The 24,078-nt window shown below is 47.6% G+C and overlaps 1 protein-coding gene across 1 annotated transcript in view; it reads right to left on the reverse strand.

Moving 5' to 3' along the window:
• CFAP65 (cilia and flagella associated protein 65) overlaps positions 1-19,766 on the reverse strand; it is a 144,682-nt gene extending 124,916 nt beyond the window's left edge. The window contains exons 1-6 of the mRNA XM_056852046.1: positions 19,692-19,766; positions 19,301-19,485; positions 7,386-7,488; positions 6,592-6,758; positions 3,939-4,135; positions 2,348-2,493 (exon numbers count right to left, since the gene is read on the reverse strand). Of these exons, the coding sequence (XP_056708024.1) occupies positions 2,348-2,493; positions 3,939-4,135; positions 6,592-6,758; positions 7,386-7,488; positions 19,301-19,485; positions 19,692-19,766 (873 nt within the window). The remainder of the gene's footprint in view (positions 1-2,347; positions 2,494-3,938; positions 4,136-6,591; positions 6,759-7,385; positions 7,489-19,300; positions 19,486-19,691) is intronic.
• Positions 19,767-24,078: the final 4,312 nt, after the last annotated feature.

Below are 24,078 nucleotides of genomic sequence, written 5' to 3' on the forward strand. Positions count from 1 at the left end.
TGGCATGAGATGACCGACTGGGCTGAACGGTGGATGGAGACACTGGCTGCAGAGGTCACCATCTCCAGAGGCCATCTGTCAATGATGCTGGATCTGACCTGGACCATTGCGGAGGACCAGGCAGGAGTGCTGGGGATGTTGGAAAACCTGCCCCAAGCAATGGCTGCCGCCCCCGACTCCTAACCCCCCCATGCCCCACAGAACCTGCCCACCCGCGGACGTGCATGGGGTGGCCCCCATGCTGTCAAGTGAGACAGTAGCCTCCCCCCTTCAAGCGCCCTCAGGGCTGGTGCCAATGCCCCCAGAAGCAACATGGTGTTCGTGGTAAGGGATGGGCTGGTGAGGGGGTGCTACTGGGGGCAGGGCGGGGACCACTAGAGGTGGGTGCTGGCTGGACAGTGGTCCATCTATCCATCACAGAAGACCCTGTGCCCAGTGAGACTCCCACCCACTGTGGGAGCTCTCTTGGACATCCTCTCCCAGCCTCGCCCCACCTACTTTCTCCCAGGCCCTTCCCCCACCCTTCCCACAGCACTGTCCACTGAGGGAGTGGGCCCGTGGGCCCGCCCACCCCAGCCCCTCTCACCCTGTTCCACGCTCCTCCCATGCCATGATGCCCCTTTCCCAGATGTGGGCCTCGATCTGACGCCTCTGGCTTGGGCCAGCCTGCTCGCCAATGGCATTTTGCTGATGGCATCTGCAACCCACTTATTTGCGCTCTTCCTGCATATTTCCTTGGCCATGAATGCCACCACAACCTCCTTAGGAGCCCTCCCAGCTGTGCCATTGCAGCACCTCTCCCCACCCCAGCGCAGCTCCTTGAGCCTCAGGAACGGGCTGTAAACTCAGTATCACCTGACATAGATTTGTTAAGTCTTAACTGTAAATAGATCCTGAGAATGCATTCTTGCTTTAAAATTTGAAACCCATTGATAGACCGCTGGTAGTTTACTAACAAAAACAAAAAGAGATACAATGCAACACTGAAAACATCCCACCCATGCTCTAAAAGCACAATGAGTAGTGCGCTCCCTAACATGCTATTCTGAAAAAATGCCTGAACCCACTATAGTTGGTTTTGAGACTCAACAGTATGAAGAAAAAATTGTATGGGTAATTGGGTACCAGCAATGCTTCACTCTCTGAAATTTGGCCAATAAGGGAACTATGGGATGGTGTCTGGAATAAACAAAACACTGGCAAAAAAAGACCATGCAAGAAAAAGAATCTACATGGCTTCAAAAATAAGTTCACAGAATCATTGTGTTAATTGGCCTTGACATGGTTATGGAAATGTATTTACACATGAACTGTACAAATCATGTAGAGACTGTGAAACAATCTGGATGCAAGCCAGATTAATCCTTCATTATATGACATATGCCCAACATCTAATTTTTCAGAGCGTGCCAAAATTTGACCACACCACTATCATCAAATTATTGGAAGCTTCTTTGGAAAATATTAGCATTCTGTATGTACAGACTTGGACATGTATCATTGAATATGTGACCATGCATGTTGTCATGGCCCCAGACTCCGTCACGTGAGGAAGAACCAGAGCAAGTAGCAGTCTCGCCAGAGACTGCAGCGGCCAAACCTCCTGAAACATCAGATGAAGGGAAAGAGCCGATGGAAACAACAAGGCAGACAGAGGGGTTGCAGGCCCCCTTGGAAGGCCGGCAAACAGAGGAATGCTCCCCGGAAAGAGCCGATGGAAACAACAAGGCAGACAGAGGGGTTGCAGGCCCCCTTGGAAGGCCGGCAAACAGAGGAATGCTCCCCGGGAGAACAAAGACTAAGAAAGATTAGGCAGCTAATGAGCGAAAGACGTAAGTCAGCACGCCTTCGGGAGAGACAGGAAGTAACAGCTGCAGACAAAGACAGTGATTAACGGCCAGACCAGCCTCGCTCTGGGAACCGGCATGATTTAAGAAACAGAAGAGAGTACGCTGATTATGGAAGCAACTTACTGACCTCCGGTATCAGATGCTCCACTCTCGGATTGCCTTGCCTGCTTTTGACTTCGGCCTGGATTTGGAACTAACAGACTGCCTTGCTAGTGACCTTGACCACGGACTGCCTACTCAACGACACTATTGCCCTACTCCTGGTAAGTACTCCCCAGGCTTGACTTCTAGACGGGACTTGACCTGTGGTTTCCCTGCGATCTCTTTCACCTGGTACAGCCAGCCGGCTGCAGAAGCAGCTTCAGTTTCCCCCCTCAGCGACCTGCCACACCCTTCCTCAGCTCTCTCCGCACCGTGCTGCAGCCGCAGCCCTGCCTGCCTGCCCGGCTAGTACACATGTAATCTCTTGGTAAAACTCAGTGATCAAATTCCTGTACCACAGACATATTGCAGATCTCCACATATCTTTCTGCAGTGCTACCAACAGCAGCAGGGCCAAAGCAGAGCACATCCCGGAAGTGTCTACGCCCAGCATCTTCACATGAGTCTCCTGGCACATTCACCACCAGATGGGGATATTTGGCTGCAAAAAATAAAGATTCATGTTAAAAAAACAAAAAGCAAACCAGGACTACTGGAGCTTCCTACTCTGAAAACATGTGGAAATTCAGGTTGCATCAAAGACTGGGTGACCAGGACATCCTAGGTTAACACCCTGCATAATGAGAGCAGTCTTAAATTGGAACAGCCAGACAGGATTATCCAAAGCACAATGCCTACTACAGACATGGTCCAGCCACATCCAGGAAACTTGTGGTGGAAAGTGCCACACAGTCATTGCTGACTTATGGTGACCCCATAGGTTTTTTAAGGCAAGACATGAACAAAGCTAGTTTAACATTGCCTGCCTCTGTGTAGCAACCCTGGACTTCTTTGGTGGTCTCCCATCCAAGTACCAACCAGGGCCAACCCTGCTTAGCTTCCAAGATTTGACAGGCTAGATTTCATAATCTGTCTTTTGTATGTTATTGATTGCAATATACACAAATAATGGATTTGTCTGTGTATATGATTGATTAAAATGCACACATCCTCCCTTCCTGACTGCTCATCTTCCCGAGGATGCAAGCAAAACATCCAACTCTGTGCCCCTCCATAACAGTTGCTGTGTTCCTAGGCAGTGAAATGCCAGCCTCTGCCTGCTATGCCTGTCTTTGTGGGGATCCAAGCAAAACTTCTGTCTCTGTACCACCTCCCCAAAAGCTATTCTACCGGGCTTATGGTTGAGGCCAGCAACAGTTCTCATTATAATTACTGGCCTCCCTAGTCCTTTCCCCGCTGCTGAGCACCACCCCTTTATACCACCTTAGGGTGTGGTTAGATTAATTTCATTACAAATTTCTGTCTCTGGAGTTTTAGCGCCATTGAGGGGCATTATTGGGCTATTTTAAATTGTATTTTAAACTATGTTAATGGGTTATTGTTTTATTGTGTTTATAAGCCACTCTGAGCCCGACCTTCGGGTTGGGGAAAGCGGGGTAGAAATGTAATGAATAATAATAATAAATAAATAAGTAAAAGATCTACCTTTCCCCCCTCTTTGTAACATCACCTACTTTTCTGGGGATGCTAAGTGTCCATCTCTACCTGTTGTGCTTTTCCTTCCTGTCTTCCTTAGGGTGCTAAACGCAAGTCACTGCCCCACTGCATAATGCCTCTCTTTGCCTACGGTGCAGTGTTGTCTGCCTTCTTGGGATGGTTAAATTCCTCTCTCTATCTCCTGCAAAATCTTGATCAACTCCTGGGGATACTAAATTTTTAATGCCTTCCCATTCTGCCATATAAGAACCCCATCGCAGTACAAACACCTGTCCATATTTCATGTTAACTGTATAAGTAACTTTATAGATGCTATAGAGTCCTGTTTCTTCTAGATTCACAAGCCTTTATTTTGCCTAAGATCCTTTTCTCCCATCTCTCACACATCATGTTGTGCACCCCTTGCTTTCAGAGTCTGCACATCCTCACCAACAGCTGTCAGTCTCATGGACTTCTGCTCCTGAGTTTCTCCAAAGCTGCACGTTGCTGACACGTCATGCACCAGAGCTGCATGAGGTTGAAAGGTCACCTTTATTTTGCACTCTTGTCCTGGATCCAACATGCCACGGGAAGGAATAAAGTTGAAAGGAGTTGGCGCTTCCCAGCTAAAGCACGTATGTACATCCCTAGAAAAAACAGAACCATGCTGAAACTACAAGTACTGGAGATGGTACATCATGCCATTGGGTTCCTTACCAAAACAATAATACAATATAGAGATTTCTCCTATGCCTCTGAGCATCTCCTCACAGCACAAAGCAGACTTAACTGATCATCCTGATCTGGCAATCAGAGAAAGCTGCATAATCCCTGCAACACTCTACTAAACTTAATTGTAGGAGATGTTGGCCTGAATCTGCAAGTACTATGTTTTGTTTGGGTTTGTCTGTTTATGTTTACCCTCGCCCTCTGGATCCACACCATGATGACACTGAGGCGACATGACTGTGCTGAGAACTCCCACTTTCTTTGATGATATGCTAGGGTTGTGCAAAAAAATTTTTTTGGTAAATTTCGGGTTTATTGGGCCTGATTTTTTTGGTAAATCCAAAATAAGCTGAATACCCATACTGGTAAATTTTGTTATTTGGCTTATTTTCGGGTTTACTGAAAAATTTGGGCCCATTATAGTTTGGAGATTTTTTCAAAGCTCCTGGGGGGCCATTTTTGGAGGCAGAGTCCCCAAATTTGCAGCATGGATGCAAGGGACTCTCCTTAGATGGTCACCAAAGTTTGGTGAACTTTGGGACAGGCAATCCAATTTTATGGGCCCACAAAGGGGTCAACCCCAACCTCCAGGCATTTGTGAGCCAAGCTATCCATCGGTTTTCAGGTTCAAAGGTTCAGGGATGGCCCAATTTACAGAATATTTGATGGATAAAACAAAAGAATACCACCAAGAGAAATGGAAACCTTTTTTATAAGTTTGTTAACAGAAGTTGAAGTACAAGACAGCCAAGTTACATATATATAATTACAAATTCAAAGTAACTAGAGTAACTTGGAATATTGTATTAATGTATTAAATACATATAGATTTAGACACAAACAAACAATTATTCTATTTTAGGAATAACGTAAGTTTAATTAAGATTAAAAAGTAATATTTCATAACCGATAGAGGGGGTAGAAAGGCATCAGAATGATATTGTTATACACAGTTTTCTTTTTATTATTTCCCTTTCCTTTCTGTATCCTTATATATGAAACATAATTAAAAATAATAATAATAATAAAAAAGTTCAGGGTTGCCAAGGACTGATGGAAAAAGCCGATTGCCTGGCTGGCACCTCAAAGTCTGGGGGCTGCCTTCATTTCTGGGTCACTTTGCATGATGTCCATGCAAATTAGCTTCCAAATGGAGGAAAAAGGCTTAAATGCAAGAGAAATAAGGCACAGAAAGCATTCCTTTTGGTGGCAAATGACATCCTGTTAACAGTCCTTTATTGTGGTCATGAAAAATCTGATTCCAAGAGATGGTTACGGTGCTGGGAAATGAAGCCTCTACTCAAGACAATCTTCTTTTGGAAAACAAGTTTTCATGGGGTGGTGGTGGTGATATTGGAGCTGGCTGAAGTCGTGACCACGGGGGCTGTCTGAAGGAGATTGCTCATCCATGTGGATGAAGAAATCTCCTTCAGAAGCCTGGTGGGTGGCTGTTGAAGCCTGCTCTTTTAGTTGGAGGTTATTTCCCTCTGGACGGGACTGGGTGAGCCCTGTCTTTTAAATAACCCTATCTCAAAAGGGCCCCAACTATGGGGCCCAACCAAAGCTGTAAAAAAAGGAAAGAAAAAAGGGAGAAAGCACAGAGCCATGCCTCTGAGCAAAGGCGAATAGCCGAACCCAAAAAGCTGAATATCTATTTGGCTTTTTCAGGAATCGCCTATTCGGCTTCAGCTTTATCCCCAGACTTTGGCATTCAGTAAACCCGAAATTTACCGAAACGGCTAATTTCAGGTTTATTTTCAGTTTGGGTTTATCGATATGCACAAGCCTATGCTAGACTGTTCATCACTAAAGTGGAATTCTTTCTAGAAATATTACTAATTTACTTTCTAGAACTAAGACTCTCTCACTCCTCGGTTTCAAAATTTGAATGTTACTATGGATATGAGGACACACAAAAACATCTAGGATGGAACACCCTCTTATTAGCTAGACACATCCATCCATTGCTCTCAAACCCCGATTACGATAGGTTGTAATTTTATATTTAGTATATGTATATCGTTTATGTGTTCAATGCTTTAACTGCAATATATCTATAAAATTTACAACAATCATGTAAGGAATATTTGTATTATTATTCCTATAATAAAAGGGGGGGCTTGAGGCTGCAAGACAGTGGCTTGTCTGAGGCCACCTAGTGAATTCATAGCACAGGCAAGATCTGAACAGGGGACTTCTGGTTCACAAATTCCTACAGCATCCAGATCAAATGTAATTTCAAGCAACTAGAAGTATTCTGTGTCTTAACTACTATGTTGAACATTTAATGGCAATCTCGAATGGAATGGGCCAGCAAATGGGTCCTACAACAAATTCAGAAATGTTTGAAGGCAAAGGACAACCGCACACTCACCCATCGTTGTGCAGGATAAACGAAGCCCAGGTGCAGTCATAGACAGCACAGTAAGGGAGGTGAAGGCTGTCTGGGAAAAGCAGACTGAAGCGTGGCAGCTTAGCACACAACACAACAGAGAATTTTCCCTCTGGTTTTTCAAAGAGGATGCTATCTTCATACTCCTTCTACATAGGAAGTGAAGCAAACAATTAGGCTGAACCACTTCTCCATGGCAAATGCAAAGAATATTCACAGCACTTCTGCATACCATAAAGCAGGAGATCCACATTCATGCATCCCAAGCAGAAAACAGAGGACTGACCGCACATGAAACTATGCCATGCCAGCGGAAAGGTCTGTTTCTCCATCAGTTCCTTCACTGCAATGTTTAAAGATAAGCTGGGTAATGTTAGTACTTTATCTTTTCTAAGGACATTTGTGTGGCTGTCATCTAGCCTTGACAGTGTTGTGAATGCTACAGACTATTGACACTGCACTACTATTTTGGCTGTGCTCAACAAGTTATACCCTCCATTTTCTAAAATTGGTTTCCTTCCAGTTAGGAAGAAAGGCAAGTCCTAAGTCCTGGAGTTTACACATCGATGACACCGAATTAAAGAATAGCTTTAAGAAAACAGCAGGGTGTATAGTGCCTCCAGTTCCAGCAGGGGCAAATGCATCACCTTTGTATACACACACACACACACACACACAAATCAGTTCAAAATCCTCCCTCCCTTAGCAGGAAATGCTGTTCCTATACACAGCTGTACTGGTGGTGTTAGAAAAAAAGGCAGTACACCCTAGCATACCTTTTCCAAAGGTCGGAAGATGATAGGCAGAGTTAAGGACATCCCAGGGCTCAGAATAATTGACTGTGGAAAAATAGTAGTGAAGAAACGTGTAGCAGGTGGTCTGAAAAAACAAAGGCATCAAGGAAAGTGGAGAGGAAGTGATAATGCTAAGATAAAAACAGACCAAAATCCTAGGTATGAAATTTCAAGATGTTCTGTGCTACTCATGTATGAAACAAACTAACACTGTGAAAGGTCACACCCCATATAATATGGTCACACCCCATATTATAATCCTGTATAAAGAATGTTAATTAAAATGTTTAAATGATGAAGAAAAATTAATTTCTGCATAACTGAAAAATAACACAATACACAAAAGTCAAAGGATGCTAAACTAGTACAGAAAAATTCAATTGGTAGTAATCTGTTAGAAGTTCTCATACAGGCTACACAAGGAGATAAATGATATAAACATACAACATTATATTCCAGCCAAGCAAACTGGAAAAGTATATTACGGTATTATAACTACATTACATCAGTGGTATGCCAACATTATTTATTTAATATACTTAACACATGCTTTATTTAATATGTTTTACGCCCCCCACACTGCAAACTGTACAAGAGACAGTTTGCAGCCATAGTATATAACAAAAACCAACAGTTCAAAGGATAACATCACTAAAATTAGTGCCTGTTTTCCTAAAAAACAGCCTATCAGCAATAACAGTAAACAAACCTGAATAAATATGATGCCCAACAGCAATATAACAAACATGATATCATATTATACAGAATAGATCAAGGCAACATAAAAGATCAATGAACACCATAAATAATTCCACAACTCAGGCAACAAAAATTAACACAGAATCTGGAGGGGGGGCAGTAGTCCTGCATCCTAGCCCCTGATAATTTAGGGCTTTATGAACAATAACCAGAACCATTAATTGGACCCATAAGTAAACTGGCAACCAGTACAGCTGTTTCAAAATTGGAAAGATATGTTCTCTGTAAGTGACCCCAGCAACTAATCTTCTTGCCACTACTTGCAATAACTAAACTTTTTCAACAATCTTAAAAGGTAACCCTATATAAAGCATCTCTATGACATTTTTTATTTTTAAAATTATACCCCATATTTCTGTTCTCATAAAAGCCACCAAAGCAGCTAACTAATTAAAAACATACATAATAAAATCATATCTTTAAAAAAATTAAGACCAACACAAGCATATCATTTAAAAATATTAAACCTTTAAGAAGTAAGGCCTACCACTTGTGTCCTTTACCCTTGCCCTTCCTGGCTGATAAAAGCTGCCTGGGGTGGGGGGGGGTGGCTGGCCAAGTGGGCAAGAGGAATGGTAAATGCTTCCTTGAGAGCAGGAGCTGTACCCCCTGTGCCCAAGGAGGAAGTGATTAGGCCTGTTCTGTTAAAAAAACAGCCCTACCATGTTGGAAAACTACCAGCCAGCCTCCACTCTTCCATTCTTGGGCAAGGTGCTAGAGAGGGTGGTTGCTTTTCAGCTCCAGGGGTTCTTGGAAGAGACTGATTTTCTGGACCTATTTCACTCTGGCTTTAGGGCACAATTTGGAATGGAGGCTGCTTTGGTCACCTTGGTTAATGACCTCTACCAAGAACTAGATTGGGGGAATTGTGATCCTCTTCTGGATCTCTCAATAGCCTTCACCACCATCACCCAAGGTAATCCTACTAGACCTCCTCTCAGTGCTGGGACTAAGGGGCACCATGCTATGGTGATTTGACTCCTATCTGGGAGGCCAGTCCCAGAAGGTGGTTGTGAGGGACATGTGTCTCTGACTCCCCTTCCCCTTGTTAGCATCTTCTATCTCTGTCCCTTTGAACTCGTAAAAGCAGTTCACACCTCCCCATGCCTTCCTGGGCCCCGGCGCCTCATCTGCCTTTCCCAGGTGCCGCTCTTGCCCTCCCCTGCTGCGCTTCCTGCATGCACTCCCTCGGGCCGAATATGGCCTTGAGGATCTGATAGTCCTAACAGTCTCTCTGGGACCCGTTTGATGTTTTGTATTACACCAATCTATCTTGTAACTTCCCACAACAGAAGTGTGAACCCCAGTGCCCTGTAGTAAATATATTCTGTAACCCCGATAAGCTAGCTCACTTGCAACTTCAAACCCGTGTCTGTCTTGTACTATCTGAAGCCTTCAATAAATCCTTTGTTTCTGTATCCAAGTCTGAGCAAGTGATTTTGCGAAGTTAGCACAGCTAGGTTGGGACTCTCACATTAAGTTGCAAGTCCTTGCCTTTTCGTTCTGCATCTGTACCTTAAGGGACAGTAATGCCAGGCGAGGAGGATACCTCTTCCCCCCCGGGTTCACCGGAGAAACCCGAGGTTCCGGAGAAACCTGACCCTAAGGAGGAGGGTGCCAAGCGGAAGGTACCCGGTGCCCCCCACCCGGGACCGGGCTTGGGTACGAAGCCCAAGAACACCTTTAACTCCTGGCTGGACTCTCCTAAGGGCTGGTCGCTCTCCCGGACCGAGGCGAAACACCGCCGCATGGCTTTGTCCGGCACGAGACTCGAGGACGACCCCGCGCGTAGGGAAGTCCTGATGGACGAAGAACGGAGGCAATGGCAGGAGGAACGCCAACGCCAAGCTGGAGCGCATGGATGCCATGCAGACCGTGATGGGTGAGATGGCTGCCGCCATGGACGCGCTGAAGGTACAGCCTCCCCCCCGGCAACCCCCCGGATGGGACACCGGCGGCTCCCCCCGTTCCTCCCAGCGCTCCGGCCCGCCGTGACCTGAAGATCACGTATGATGGGTCGGGGGATCAGTTGACCTTCTTTTTGGTCCAAGTGGATATTTTTATGCGGGAACAGGGCCGGACCTTTACCTCTGAAGAGTCCCAGGTCCAGTATGTGGCCTCCCTCCTGCAAGGCGAAGCGGCCGCGTGGATGGTGTTACAATACGAGCTCCGCTCCCCTGTGCTGCGGAACCTGGATGAGTTTATGATTGCTCTCCGAAACCGGTTCGAGGACCCGAACCTGGGGGAGCAGGCCAAGGCTACTCTGATGCAACTACGCCAAGGGACTAAGTCGGTGGCGCAGTATGCGAGCGAATTCCAGTCTCTGTCGAGCAGAATTCTGGATTGGAGCGAGGCTACCCGGGTGCAGTGCTTCAGAGAAGGACTAAACCCGGACCTGCAACATTGGGCCTTCATGCAAGGTAACCCCCCTGACGTCGAGGTCTGGGTGCGCCACGCCGCCGATATCGAAAATCGGAAGCAACTCCTGACCCTGTCCAAACAGCGCACCGGCCGCGACTTTAAGCCGAGAGGGGACAGACCAGGCGGTACCAGAGATTCCCGAACCCCGGGCAACGGCGGCCCCTCAACAGCCGAACGCCGCAAGCGCTTCGAATCCGGGGTGTGCTTGGTGTGTGGAGGTAAGGGTCATTTTGCCTCGCAATGCCCGTCCCGCTCCGGCCGTCCGGCTCCTCCTCGCCCAACCCCGACCGAACCGGAGAAGGCCCCGGCGGAGGGCCAACCTCGACGCCGAAGCGGCGCTCCTGGACGCCGGAGCGCGCCCTCCGCGCTACACGCGAGCGCTCAAGATGGAGCCTCCACCTCTACTGGTCCATCGGGATCCCGGATTACAAATGCAGCTTTTGACTTGGCCGAGTCACGGATTACAACTATCACGTCTCCTTCATCCAGTGAGGAGGAAGAGTGGGAGATGCCGGCAAAAAACGCCGTCGGTCTGCTGTAAGAGGGGCTCCTCAGCAGACCGCTCCAATCGTTGTGCAAGGAGCTCCACCGATGGTAAGCGCCCAAGAGGATAATGTGTACATCCGGGTCCACCTATCCTTACCCAAAGGGGGTCCGGTGTTAGAATTCCCCACGCTAGTTGACTCTGGGTGCGCCCGCACCTTGATTAGTGAGGAAGCCGCCAAGAGACTACGCGTCCGACGTAAACGGCTCCCGGGTCCCCTCCGTTTCTCTCAAATGGACGGTAGTGACTTTAAAAAGGGGCCCGTCACTCACCGTACCACTGCGGTGGTCATGGCTGTGGGAGAACATTGGGAACGACTGTACTTTACCATCGCCCCCATAGTTGCCCCCGTAGTTTTGGGGATGAATTGGTTACAGGGACACAACCCCTCCATTAACTGGGTCAAACGGACACTCACTTTCCCCGAGGACTCCTGCGGAATGCACGACAAGGACCGAGTACTTTGCACCCCGGCCGCCGCGTTGGTGGGTTCCCCCGGGCCCGTCTCCGCGACACCCCATCTACCCTCGGAGTATTCCCAGTTCGCGGATGTGTTTGATGTGAGGGAATGTGATGAACTGCCCCCACACCGAGAAACTTATTGCGCAATTGAGATCGTGGGAGATGGCAAGTTGTCCAAGGGGAAGGTTTACCCCATGAGCCCTAATGAATAGGCGGTGTTGCGGGACTATTTGGACACTAACCTAGCAAGGGGCTTCATACGCCCCTCCAAAGCTCCGTACTCCACCCCCGCCTTTTTTGTCAAAAAGAAAACGGGTGACTTGAGACTGTGTATTGACTTCCGTAGACTGAACGCTGTCACTCAGTCTAACGCTTACCCCCTCCCTCTCATTCCAGACCTTCTAGCGCAATTGAAGGAAGGCCGAATCTTCACCAAACTGGATTTGGTGGAAGCCTATCACCGCATCCGCATTAAGGAGGGGGACGAATCCAAGACGGCCTTTTCGAGTTGTTTTGGCATGTTTGAATATCTAGTGATGCCGTTCGGACTTTCAGGGGCTCCGAGTGTATTCATGCAATTAATTAATGAAGTTTTACATGATTTGTTGTTTCGGGGGGTGGTGGTATTTCTGGATGATATTCTCATTTATTCTGAAACCATGGAAGAGCATGTCCGACTGGTGTGCGAAGGCCTCCAGCGACTGCGGGACCACAAATTGTATACTAAGGTGTCAAAGTGTGAATTCCACCAGCCTTCCATCACTTTCCTGGGCTATGTAATTTCCCACCAGGGGTTGGAGATGGATCCCAAAAAGGTTCAGGCGGTACGGGATTGGGAACCCCCCACCACCCGCCGGCAACTGCAACAGTTTTTGGGGTTTGCCAACTTCTACCGCAACTTCATCCCCAATTTCGCACAGGTGGCTCTCCCTCTCACTTCCCTTTTGCGCAAAAAGGGGAAGGGAGCGAACGCCGCGCTACCCTCGGCCCGTTTGCAGTGTTCACCGCCCTGTAAGCAGGCGTTCGACGAGCTAAAATTGCTCTTTTCGTCCGAGCCAGTACTAGCCCACCCGGACTGCACTAAGCCATTCGTGGTCCAGGTGGACGCCTCGGGCGTGGCCATGGGAGGGGCTCTCCTGCAGAGAGACGAAAGTGGGGGTTTGAGACCATGCGCCTACTTCTCCAAAAAGTTTTCTCAGTCGGAAATCAACTGGGCAATTTGGGAGAAGGAGGCGGCGGCGGTGAAACATGCCCTCACCATCTGGAGACACTTTTTGGAAGGGGCAGAATTTCCGTTTGAGGTGTGTACCGACCACAAAAATTTAGAGGCTCTCAAGGGGGCTAGAAAGCTCAACGCTAAACAGATTCGTTGGGCTCAATTTTTCGCCAAGTTCCGTTTCACCCTCAAGCACGTCCCCGGGAAGGAAAATGCCCTGGCTGATGCCCTGTCCCGACTCCCCCAATACCGCAATGACTTTGACCGTCCCGTGGACTCCCTATTCACCCCCGAGCAACGGGGGGAGGTCTCAGGTCTAGCCGTCACCATTCGGTCCCAAGCCCGCCAACCGGGTAATCCCATGCTCAAAGGGATCCCGGAAGCTTTTCAGCAAAGGCTCCGAGACGCATCTCTGCAGGAAGCGGAGCAGCAAATTCTCCCCACCAGCATGGAACAACGGGACTCCTGTTGGGTGCGGGGTGGAAAGCTTTATGTCCCAACGCCTCTCCGTAAGGAGGTCTTGGGACTAGTCCACGGGGCCAAACTTGCGGGTCATTTCGGCTTTGTAAAAACTCTGCACCTGGTGAGGCGGCAATTTTGGTGGCCCAGCATAAGAACTGATGTGGAACTGTACGTGCGCAGCTGCCCCATCTGCGCCACAGCTAAAAAGAGGATGGGAAAACCTCCGGGGCTTCTGAAACCCTTAGAAACACCCACCCGACCGTGGGAAGTGATCGCCATGGACTTTATCACCGATCTACCTCCCAGCCGGGGTAAGACGGTCCTATGGGTGATCACGGACCTTTTCTCCAAACAGGTCCACTTCGTTCCCTGTGCCGGACTCCCCTCGGCCCAGGGTTTGGCCAAACTGTTTATCACACATGTCCTAAGGCTTCACTCGATTCCCAGAAAGGTCCTCTCCGACAGGGGGGTCCAGTTCGTCGCCAAATTCTGGCGGGCCTTCCTAAAACTGATGGGGGTGGAGGAGCAAGGACTCTCCTCTGCTTACCACCCCCAAACCGATGGTCAAACTGAACGAGTAAATGCCGTGGTCGAGTGTTACCTCCGGTGTTATGTCAATTACCACCAGGACGATTGGGTGGACTTACTACCTTTTGCTGAGTATGCCTACAACAATGCCCCTCACTCCTCCACTGGTTTTAGCCCTTTCCAAGTAGTATACGGGACGGAATTCGGCCCTTTTGGTTCCACCCCCGTCACTCCTGAGTTCGAGGCAGTCCCGGAAGTCCAGGAGTGGGTGCAAGTGGTTCGGTCTACTTGGCCTTGGTTGCAAAAGAACCTAGAGCGGGCCAAGCGCAAATACAAGGAACAGGCCGACAAACATCGGTCCCCGGGCTGGGAGCTCAAGGTGGGGGGGCAAGTTTATCTCTCCACCAAAAACCTGCGCTCACTCCGGCCCTGCAAAAAGCTAAACGACCGATACGTGGGACCTTTCCCTATTTCCCGGGTAATCAATGAAGTCACAGTGGAATTGGAGCTGCCAAAAACCCTTAGGGGCGTTCACCCCGTCTTTCATATCAGTCTGCTCAAACTTTACGTACCCGCTCCCCAATTCCATTCCCCCCCCAAACCCGAGGTTCCGACAGTAGTGGGCGGGGACACACACTTAGAAGTGTCCAAGGTTTTAGACTCCAAATGGAAGAAAGGGAAACTGTTCTATTTTGTCCGATGGAAACATCTGGGACCTGCACACGATGAATGGGTAGCAGCCCCCCACATGGCGGCCCCCCGCCTCGTTCACGAATTCCACTGCGCCTACCCTGATAAGCCTCGGCCCCCCGACCTTGCGGGGGGGGGCCTTAAGGGGGGCAGAATGTGAGGGACATGTGTCTCTGACTCCCCTTCCCCTTGTTAGCATCTTCTATCTCTGTCCCTTTGAACTCGTAAAAGCTGTTCACACCTCCCCATGCCTTCCTGGGCCCCGGCGCCTCATCTGCCTTTCCCAGGTGCCGCTCTTGCCCTCCCCTGCTGCGCTTCCTGCATGCACTCCCTCGGGCCGAATATGGCCTTGAGGATCTGATAGTCCTAACAGTCTCTCTGGGACCCATTTGATGTTTTGTATTACACCAATCTATCTTGTAACTTCCCACAACAGAAGTGTGAACCCCAGTGCCCTGTAGTAAATGTATTCTGTAACCCCGATAAGCTAGCTCACTTGCAACTTCAAACCCGTGTCTGTCTTGTACTATCTGAAGCATTCAATAAATCCTTTGTTTCTGTATCCAAGTCTGAGCAAGTGATTTTGCGAAGTTAGCACAGCTAGGTTGGGACTCTCACAGTGGTGCTGGGAGATTCCTGCTCTGCTCCATGATCATTGGCCTGTGGGATTCCTCAGGCTCAACCTTATCCCACATGCTATTTAATATCTACATGAAGCCACTGGGAGAGGTCATCAGGAGGTTTGGACTGTGGTGTCACCAATATGTGGATAATACTCACTTCTACCTTTCTTTTCCACCTAATTTTGAGGAAGCTGCTAATGTTCTAAACTAGCACTTGGAGGCTGGATGAGGGTGAAGCTGAAACTCAATCCAGAAAAGCAGAGGTGCCTTTGGGTTAGTAGAAAGACAGACCAGGAACTTGAGATCTCCCTTGTCTTGGATGGGGTTATATTCCCCTCAAAAAGCCAGGTTCACAGCTTGGGAGTGCTGCTTGACACAGTTGTCACCTTAGAAAATCACGTGGATGCTGTGGTTCAGCATACTTTGCCCAGATTCAGCTAGTGTGATAGCTGCACCTATTCCTAGCTCAGGCTGATCTACCCACAGTGATCCACATCTTAGTTACATCAAGATTGGACTACCGCAATACACTCTACTTGGGGCTATCCTTGAAGAGTGTTCCAAGGCCACAGCTAGTGCAGAATGCTGCAGCTAGACTGCTAGTCAGAGCCAGTTACTAGGATCATGTGACCCCAATCCTACAGCAACTATAGTGGATTCCAATCCACTCTCAAACCCAATTCAAGGTGCTGGTGTTCACCTTTAAAGCCCTACATCTGAATGGCCCTATACATTCCTGCCCAGGAACAAAGAACACAAGGAGAGACCCTCTTGACTGTTCCAATGACAAAAGAAGCTCATCTGGCAGGTACACGAGAGAGGGGGCATGTTCTTTGGCAGCCCCACAATTATGGAACAACTTTCCCCAGGGAGATGCACCTGTCCCTCTCACGCTTCATCTTTAGGAGGCAGCTGAAGATAGTTTTAATCATGACAGCATTTGATTAGTCCTTCTGCCAACTGGCAGTTTTAAATTATTGATTTTAGTGGGTTTTACATATTTTATGGTATTGTATTATTTACATTGTAAGGCTCCTTAAGTTCCTATAAGGTCGAAAGGCAGCTAATAAATCCTTTAAATAAAATTAATTAATTAATTAAAACCTAAGCTGAAATACACATAAAAACAACAATTTAAATATAGTTAAGGAAAGAGGAATCACCGAGAGAATGCCAAATGAATTTTTAAAAAGTCTTCATCTGCTGGCAGAAGATAGCAATAAAGGAGACAAATTTCTCTGGGAGAGAGTTTGAGTGTTTTGGTGCCACGACTGAGAAGGCCCTCTCCCAGGTTTTCACCTGCCTAATCCCAGAAGGCAGGGGCACACGAAAGAGGGCCTCCAAAGATGACCACAGTGGTTGGATAGGCTCATAAGGGAGCAGGCAGTCCTTCAGTTATGTTAGTCTCAAACTATATAGGGCTTTAAAGGTCAACACCAGCACCTTGAATTGTGCCTGGAAACAAATTGGGAGCCACTGTAGACAGACCAAACCTGGAGTGATATGGTCGCTACAACCAACTCCAGACCTCATCTTGGCTGCAGCATTCTGAAACAAATGAAGTTTCCAAACATTTTTCAAGGGCAGCCCCCACATATAGTGCATTGCAGGAATCTAATCTAGATGTAACCTGGGCATGCACCACAGTGGCCACATCTTTTATGTCCAGAAGGCTGTAGCTGGCTAACCAATCAAAGCTGGTAAAAGGTAACAAGCTGCCACCTGCTTATCCAACAGTAGGCCTGGGTCCACAAACACACCCTGAATACAAACCTGTTCCTTCAAGGGGAGAGCAACTCGGTTCAGTATGAGTGACACCTTAATTCCTGGCTTAGACCTTCTACTCACCCATAACATTTTGTCTTGTTGATGGTTCCTTTGTCTTGTTAATTTGTAACAAGAGTGCTTGTTAATGGTTCCTCATCCACTTGAAGAGTGGATGGTTCCCCGTCCACTTGGAGAGAAGTGACTAGTGGAGTGCCTCAGGGATCAGTCCTGGGCCCTGTGTTGTTCAACATATTTATAAATGATTTGGATGAAGGAATAGAGGGGATGCTTATTAAATTTGCAGATGATACTAAATTGGGAGGGGTAGCAAATACGGTAGAAGACAGAGCCAGAATACAGGATGATCTTGACAAGCTAGAGAATTGGGCTAAAACTAATAAAATGCACTTCAACAAGGATAAATGTCAAGTTCTGCACTTAGGTAAAAAAAATCAAATGCATAATTATAGGATGAGGGAGACTTGTCTTAGCAGTAGTGTGTGCGAAAAGGATCTTGGGGTCTTAGTAGACCAAACACTGAGCATGAGTCAGCAGTGTAATGCGGTAGCTAAAAAGGCAAATGCTATCTTGGGCTGTATCAACAGAAATGTAGTGTCCAGATCACGCCAAGTGATGGAATCATTTTACTCTGCTCTGGTTAGACCTCACCTAGAGTACTGTGTTCAGTTTGGGGAACCACAATTTTAGAAAGATGTAGACAAACTGGAACATGTCCAGAGGAGGGCAACAAAGATGGTGAAGGGTCTGGAGACCGTCCTATGAGGAATGGTTGAAGGAGCTGGGTATGTTTAGCCTGAAGAGGAGAAGACAGAGGGGATATGATAACCATCTTCAAGTACTTGAAGGGCTGTCATATAGAGGAGGGTGACGAGTTGTTTTCTGTTGCCCCAGAAGGTCGGACCAGAACCAACTTGTTGAAATTAAATCAAAAGAGTTTCCATCTAGACATTAGGAAGAATTTTCTAACACTTAGAGTGGTTCCTCAGTGGAACAGGCTTCCTTGGGAGATGGTAAGCTCTCCTTTCCTGGAGGTTTTTAAGCAGAGGCCAGATGACCATCTGTCAACAAAGCTGATTCTGTGACCTTTGGTAGATCTTGAGAGGGAGGGCATCTTGGCCATCTTCTGGGCATGGAGTAGGGGTCACTGGGGCTGTGGGGGGGTACGTAGTTGTGAATTTCCTGCATTGTGCAGGGGGTTGGACTAGATGACCCTGGTGGTGCCTTCCAACTCTTATGATTAAGCTTCAACTTATTAGCCAGCATCCACTACAAAATTACCACCAAGCACCCATTCAGGATTTCTGCAGCCTCCCTGGGATCAGCCAGAAACATGAGACAGAGCTGAGTGTCTTCTGCATATTGGTGACAACACAGCCCAAATCTCCAGATGACCTCACTCCAGAGCATAGGGGACAGGAAGGAGACATATGGAATCCCACAGACCAAAGGTCAAGGGAATGAGCAGCAGTCCCCCAGCACCTACCCTCTGAAACCCACCCTCCAGACAGGACTGGAACCACAGCAAAATTGCAGTTCCCAATCCCAGCCCAGAAGGGTACCATGACTGATAGAACTGAAAGCCATTGCAAGGTCCAGGAGAAGCAACAGAGTCATACTCCCTCTGTCCATCTCCTGGCACAGGTCATTCACCAGGGCGACCAAGGCTGTTTCAGCCCCATGAACAGGCCTAAAACCAAACAATCTGCTTCATTCAGGAAAGTCTGAACTTGTCCAGCCACCATCCATTCAACTGATCAAGAATGGAACATTTGAGACTGGTTGATAGATATTATCTCCTGGCTTATTTAGAAGTGGACACCACAGGCTGTTTCAAGGCTGGGACAACCTCCCCTCCCTCAAAGACACATTAACTACCTCTTGAACCTCGTCTGCTCCAAGGACCTCAGGGTGGGATGCATAGCTTCCCCCCCACTTCCATTACACCCCAACAAAAACTCTATGAGACAGGTTAGGCTTGTCATGGCTGAGTGGGGATTTGAACCTGGATTTAACATTCAAACCATGCTGTCTTACTCACAGTGCAGTACTCCCATGTTAGCAGCTATTGGCAGAGCCAAGACCATAGCATCACTCTGCCCAGCAGCAATCCTACGAAAGAGTTCCATTGAAACAATTTGTGAGTAAAGCACACACAGGATCAGGGCTACGCAGTGTTTGAATGTTTGGGCAGGGTGTGAATTGAACTTGCATGCATTTGTGTAAATTCCACACAGCTACAGTTTCAAGTGAACAGCACCTTATTTCATCAGTATTTTGCAAAATAAAACTGGGCTGAGTAAGAAGATTCAAACAAGCACTGGCAGTGGTCACTACCCCAGTAGAAAGAAGCTGCTGCAGCATGGAGAAAGCACAGGCCCTCTTGCCTTTTTCATGGCCTACCCACCTGAACCTCAGCTTCTGGGTTTTCAGACAAATGTTTTTCAAAGTTAAATGTTTGATGAATTCTTTTCCCAGACACCATCGATGCCAGCAGACAGCCTCAACTACTTCAATGCCCCAGAAAGTACTCCTCTCCTTGGTTTTCCTCAGGGTGGAGACTAGAGGCCTTCGTATGGGCACTGCCACCTTCTGAGGGAACAAGGAAAAGTGAGGTGTAAGTTCATTAGTTCATCAGAATAAAAAGTTATCTAAGTGCTCCTGAAGAATTAACAAAAGAAATCATGTTTACAATGCAATATGCTGGAACAGCTAGAATAATGCCAGTGGAAAAATACTCAGGTCTTCAAACTGGTCAAGGTAACTCTTGTTCCACCTTAGCTACAAAGACTACACACCTGAGTGGGACCACCATGACAGAGTCTCTGAAGGGGGTCTGAGCTGGATGTACAACTGTGCACCTGAGTGAGCATCTTTGCACCTGGGAGAATAAAGAACATGTTAGTTGTTCAGAAAATGATAGAATATCTCAGTTGCTGGTGGTAGAAGATAGCCTTCTATGATTAACATCCAATCACACTGAAATTATTGAGCTGATTACTCACCAAAGCTGAAAAGAAGGGTGTGAGCTTTTTTTCTGTTACATTTACTACATTGCCTGTGAAATATTTTTATTTCAAGACAGATCACCTTAACTCCATAAAACATCCTAGAACATTCAGCACAATCTTCTTAATAATGTTTACTCAGTAAATCCCAGGCAGTTGTCTCTAGATAGAAGGAACCTTACACCCAAATAAGTGTGACTTGGCTGTATATTCAGGATAAACTGCAAGGAAATTGTTGTTGGTGTGTATACTGCTGTTAATCAGTTGCCCTGTTATGTTAATCAGTTGCCCTCTATCTGTACAACAGAAGGGAAAGTCACTCTGGCCACGGAAGAAAGGATCTAATTACATGTGACACTGGAGTTCTGTGATTAGAACTCTGGATTTGCCAGTGGGGGCAGGATCTGGCTGGGTTCACAGAGGGGAAGGGTTAACTGTCCCACCTGTGCAGTTTCCCCAACCAAAAATGTCCCCTGACTGTTTTAGGTCCCAGTAAGAGGAAAAAAAGACACCTGTTGTTGTTTTTTCCTTACCATGGCTTAAAGCACCTTGAGAGGGGGAATCATCGGTTGAGGAAATGGCAGAGCACAAGAGCTAAACCCTCCTCCTGCCATTCCCCAGCACTGTATCCCCTATTGGTGACTTTTTAAGGTCAAATTAGAACATATGGAATTCTACTCACCAGACTATATGTAGTCTGATCCTTAAGAGCTACAGGCTAGTTGTACCACACAAGAGAAAATCAATATGCAATTGCTAACAATTCATTGCATAAATACACTCAGTCTCTACTTGCCTTCCCTTGTGTGTTTTTACTTTGGAAACACGAGGGCACAGCCAGGGTCCTCTTTTCATCTGTGCACAAGGCTGCAGAATGTTAATTGATATGAGTTACTTTGGGAGATAGTTTTTGCCTGAAAAGCCACGTGTGGTTACCAATCCTGGAGGAGCAGCCACGTTAGTCTATTTGCAGCAGAAATTTAAAAAAAAAGTGGTTGTGGCACTTTCAAAATTAACAGCCTTATTGTGAGCCACCAGCACGGAGCATCAGACTTAAGTGTCTCTGACATGTCCAGGTTTGAGTCCCTCCCCTGCCATGGAAGCTTTCTGGTGTAGCGTAGCGGTAAACAGGGGTTCATGGGGGAAATAGAGACCCGAACCGTTATTTCAAGAAAACAGTTTATTCTGGCAGCTGCGACCCAGACGCCCTAATGGGCAGAAATCTCTGAGTCCCGATCATACTGAGGAAGGGATATTTATCCAAATTCAAGATATGTCAGCCATCAATATTCAGGGCATATCTTATTGTAATACAGACAGAGAGGCGGCAGTATAGTAACAGTTTCACCCAGTTCTTGTTATGGTTGATTGTAACCCTCCGTGACTTTTTTAAAAAAAAAAGATTTTTTTTTATTTTCTTATTAAGTCACATTCAATTTCAATATTATCATCTTCAGAGTTACATAAAATAAAACAATTTCAAACTAATCAGCCTAATCAGTGTTGACTTTTCTGACTTCCCCTCTCCCCTCCTCTATCAAATTAATATCTATATGTTATACAGAGGGGATAGATATATATAATATATAGATTATATATATATAGATTATAGATATAGATATATATAATATCTATCCCCTCTGTTTGTTTTATATTCATTATAATTCATTATATCATGACTCTTGCCCCAATTACTAGCACACAGACACAGAGATACCCTGCCCAGCAACAAGCTGTCCTAATACATTTCAATACATTTACAGAAAGGAAAAGAGGTTATTACAAATTGCAAAATCAGTGGATCTTCCACAGTCAGGGGAAGTCTACCTTGCTGTCTCACCGGGCGACACAGAACAAAGCCGTAAGCTGTTTCTTCTATTGGGGAGAAAAGCAGAGCACAAATACCTAAAACAGGTAACTATGGAAACGTCAGCACGCGGTTTCGTGGCCTACAGGTAGGGTTGCCAGCCCCCCCACCCCCCACCCCCCACCCCCAGGTGGTGGCTGGAGACCTCCCGCTAGGACCACGGATCTCCAGCCGACAGCGAGCGGGCTCCCCCCCCCGGGGGGGGGGGAACGGGCCGCTCTGGGCCGCTGGGACTCCACACGGCACCGAAGCCCCCCCCCCCCCTAAACCACCACCACCCGCCGCCGGTGGAGAGGAGGGGGCTGAGGCGGGCCCCGCGGCGCCTTCCGTGGGCAACCGGGGGGGGGCGCCTGTCGCAGCGCCGTCCGGCGCTGCGACAGGCGCCCCCCCCCCCCCCGGTTGCCCACGGAAGGCGCCGCGGGGCCCGCCTCAGCCCCCTCCTCCGCCTGGGAAGCAAGATGTGGGGAACACTCCCCCCACACACACACCGTTGGCTGGGGGGGGGGCGCTGCGGCCTGGCCCCGAAGCCCTCCAAACGCCCCGGCGTTGCTATGGGAACAAGACGCGCGAGCCGCGCCACGCCGTCGCTCTGAGCAGCCAGCTACGGCGAGCGAGGAGGGACCCGCCTTTCAAAGGCGGGAGCGTCAACGGATTTCAAACGGTCAGGAATATCACGGGAGGGGCCGGGTGGTCGCGGGACCCGTTTCTTGACAAACTAATTCCGTAGGTATAAAGTCCATTTGGAACACCTTTGATAAGACATACCCAGGCTGATATACAATTCTATTTGTTTAATCTCTGTGTACGCGTGCCTAATATGTTGTCACCAGACCACTGAAGAAGGCCTGGGGACCAACACATGTTTGGCATGTAGTTTTAAATCATCAACCCTGCAGTAGGCATATGGTTTTAGATCATTATACTGAACCCAACCATTTGTTCATCGAGGTCAGCATTGTCTCCTTGGGCTGGCAGAAGTCTCTGGCGAAGGTCTTTCATAGCGCCTGTCGCTTGTCCTTTCAACTAGAATGGAGCCCGGGGCCTTCTGCATGCTAAGGAGATGTTCTGCTACTAAGCCATGGCCCTGCCCCTAAGGTAACCGAGTGAATGTCATGGCACAGTGAGGATTTGAACTTACAGTGCATTGCTGAAGGGGGGGCTGAATACTCTTAGGAGCCGGCAGGACCCCTGTGCCAGCATCCGTGCCATTTGTGCTGTGCAAACTGGCACAGACACCGGCATCGGGGCACTTACAGCAGCACCCCTGGACCACGATGGCAGAGCGGCGCAAGTCCCCATGGCAGCATCCCTGGGAGGTGTTCCCGGGGCATTCCGGGGGGCGGAGCTGCCTTCCAAACCCCTTTTGCCCCGAGAATGCCTCCTGGGATAACGGCGGTCCTGCACCTCCTTTTTCGGTGGTGCAGGCCCACTTTCCCCTATGTTTTTATTTTGGGGGAAAGGCATTTTTTCCCCTCCGTGGTGGCCGGGAAGCCTCTGAAGAGGCTTCTTTGCTGCGCGGTCCCGGCTGCCTCGGTTCACCTCCCCTCAGGAATGCACTGTTAGGTTTCTTTAGTAGGCCAGAACTCTTAACCACTATAGCATATTGGCTCTCAGATTCTTACAGCACAATCCTGTGCAGAGTTACACCTTTACAAATCCATTGAAGTCAATGGGCCTAGAACACTTTAACTTCACTAAGGATTGCTCTGTCAGGAAATATCAGTCTCTCAGACACTCTTGAAAACCCAGTATTGTGCTGGATGAATTTCCAATGGAATCCACTGGAAATTCCAATGGAACCCATGGAAATGAAGTACTACCTCCTCCTCCCATATTGTCCAGACTGCCAGTTAAGATCTGCCTCATAAGCCCTACTCTCTTTGCCCCCACCTTCAGAGGTGAGGCAGGTGGCAACCAAGGACAGGGCTTTTTTGATAGTGCCACCTCACTTATGGAGTACCTTTCCCCTTGCCCAGCACCTATGTTGTTTCTTTTAGGTTCCAGTCCAAAATCCAAGCTTTTATTTAAGGGGTTGATCTTTTAACACCATTTCAGTGTGCTTTTTTGGTTTTTTTAGTCTGAAAAGTTATTTTAAGCTGCTCAGTGGTCTGCTCTTTGGCCTATGTTTTTATGCAGTAGCTGGGTTTTTAATGCTGCCTGTTAATCAATAACTTTTGTTTTTATTGTGTTACATTTTGTATGCCTCCTTGAGTAGGTTCCCTGGAGAGGCAGCATAATTTTTTTTCTAAATAAATAACTCAGTGGTTTTAGATTTGTCCTAAAAAGAAGCCTTTGCCCTGATGGCCATGA

The sequence above is a fragment of the Euleptes europaea genome, chromosome 6, assembly GCF_029931775.1.
Source record: "Euleptes europaea isolate rEulEur1 chromosome 6, rEulEur1.hap1, whole genome shotgun sequence".
Taxonomy (NCBI): Eukaryota; Metazoa; Chordata; class Lepidosauria; order Squamata; family Sphaerodactylidae; genus Euleptes; species Euleptes europaea.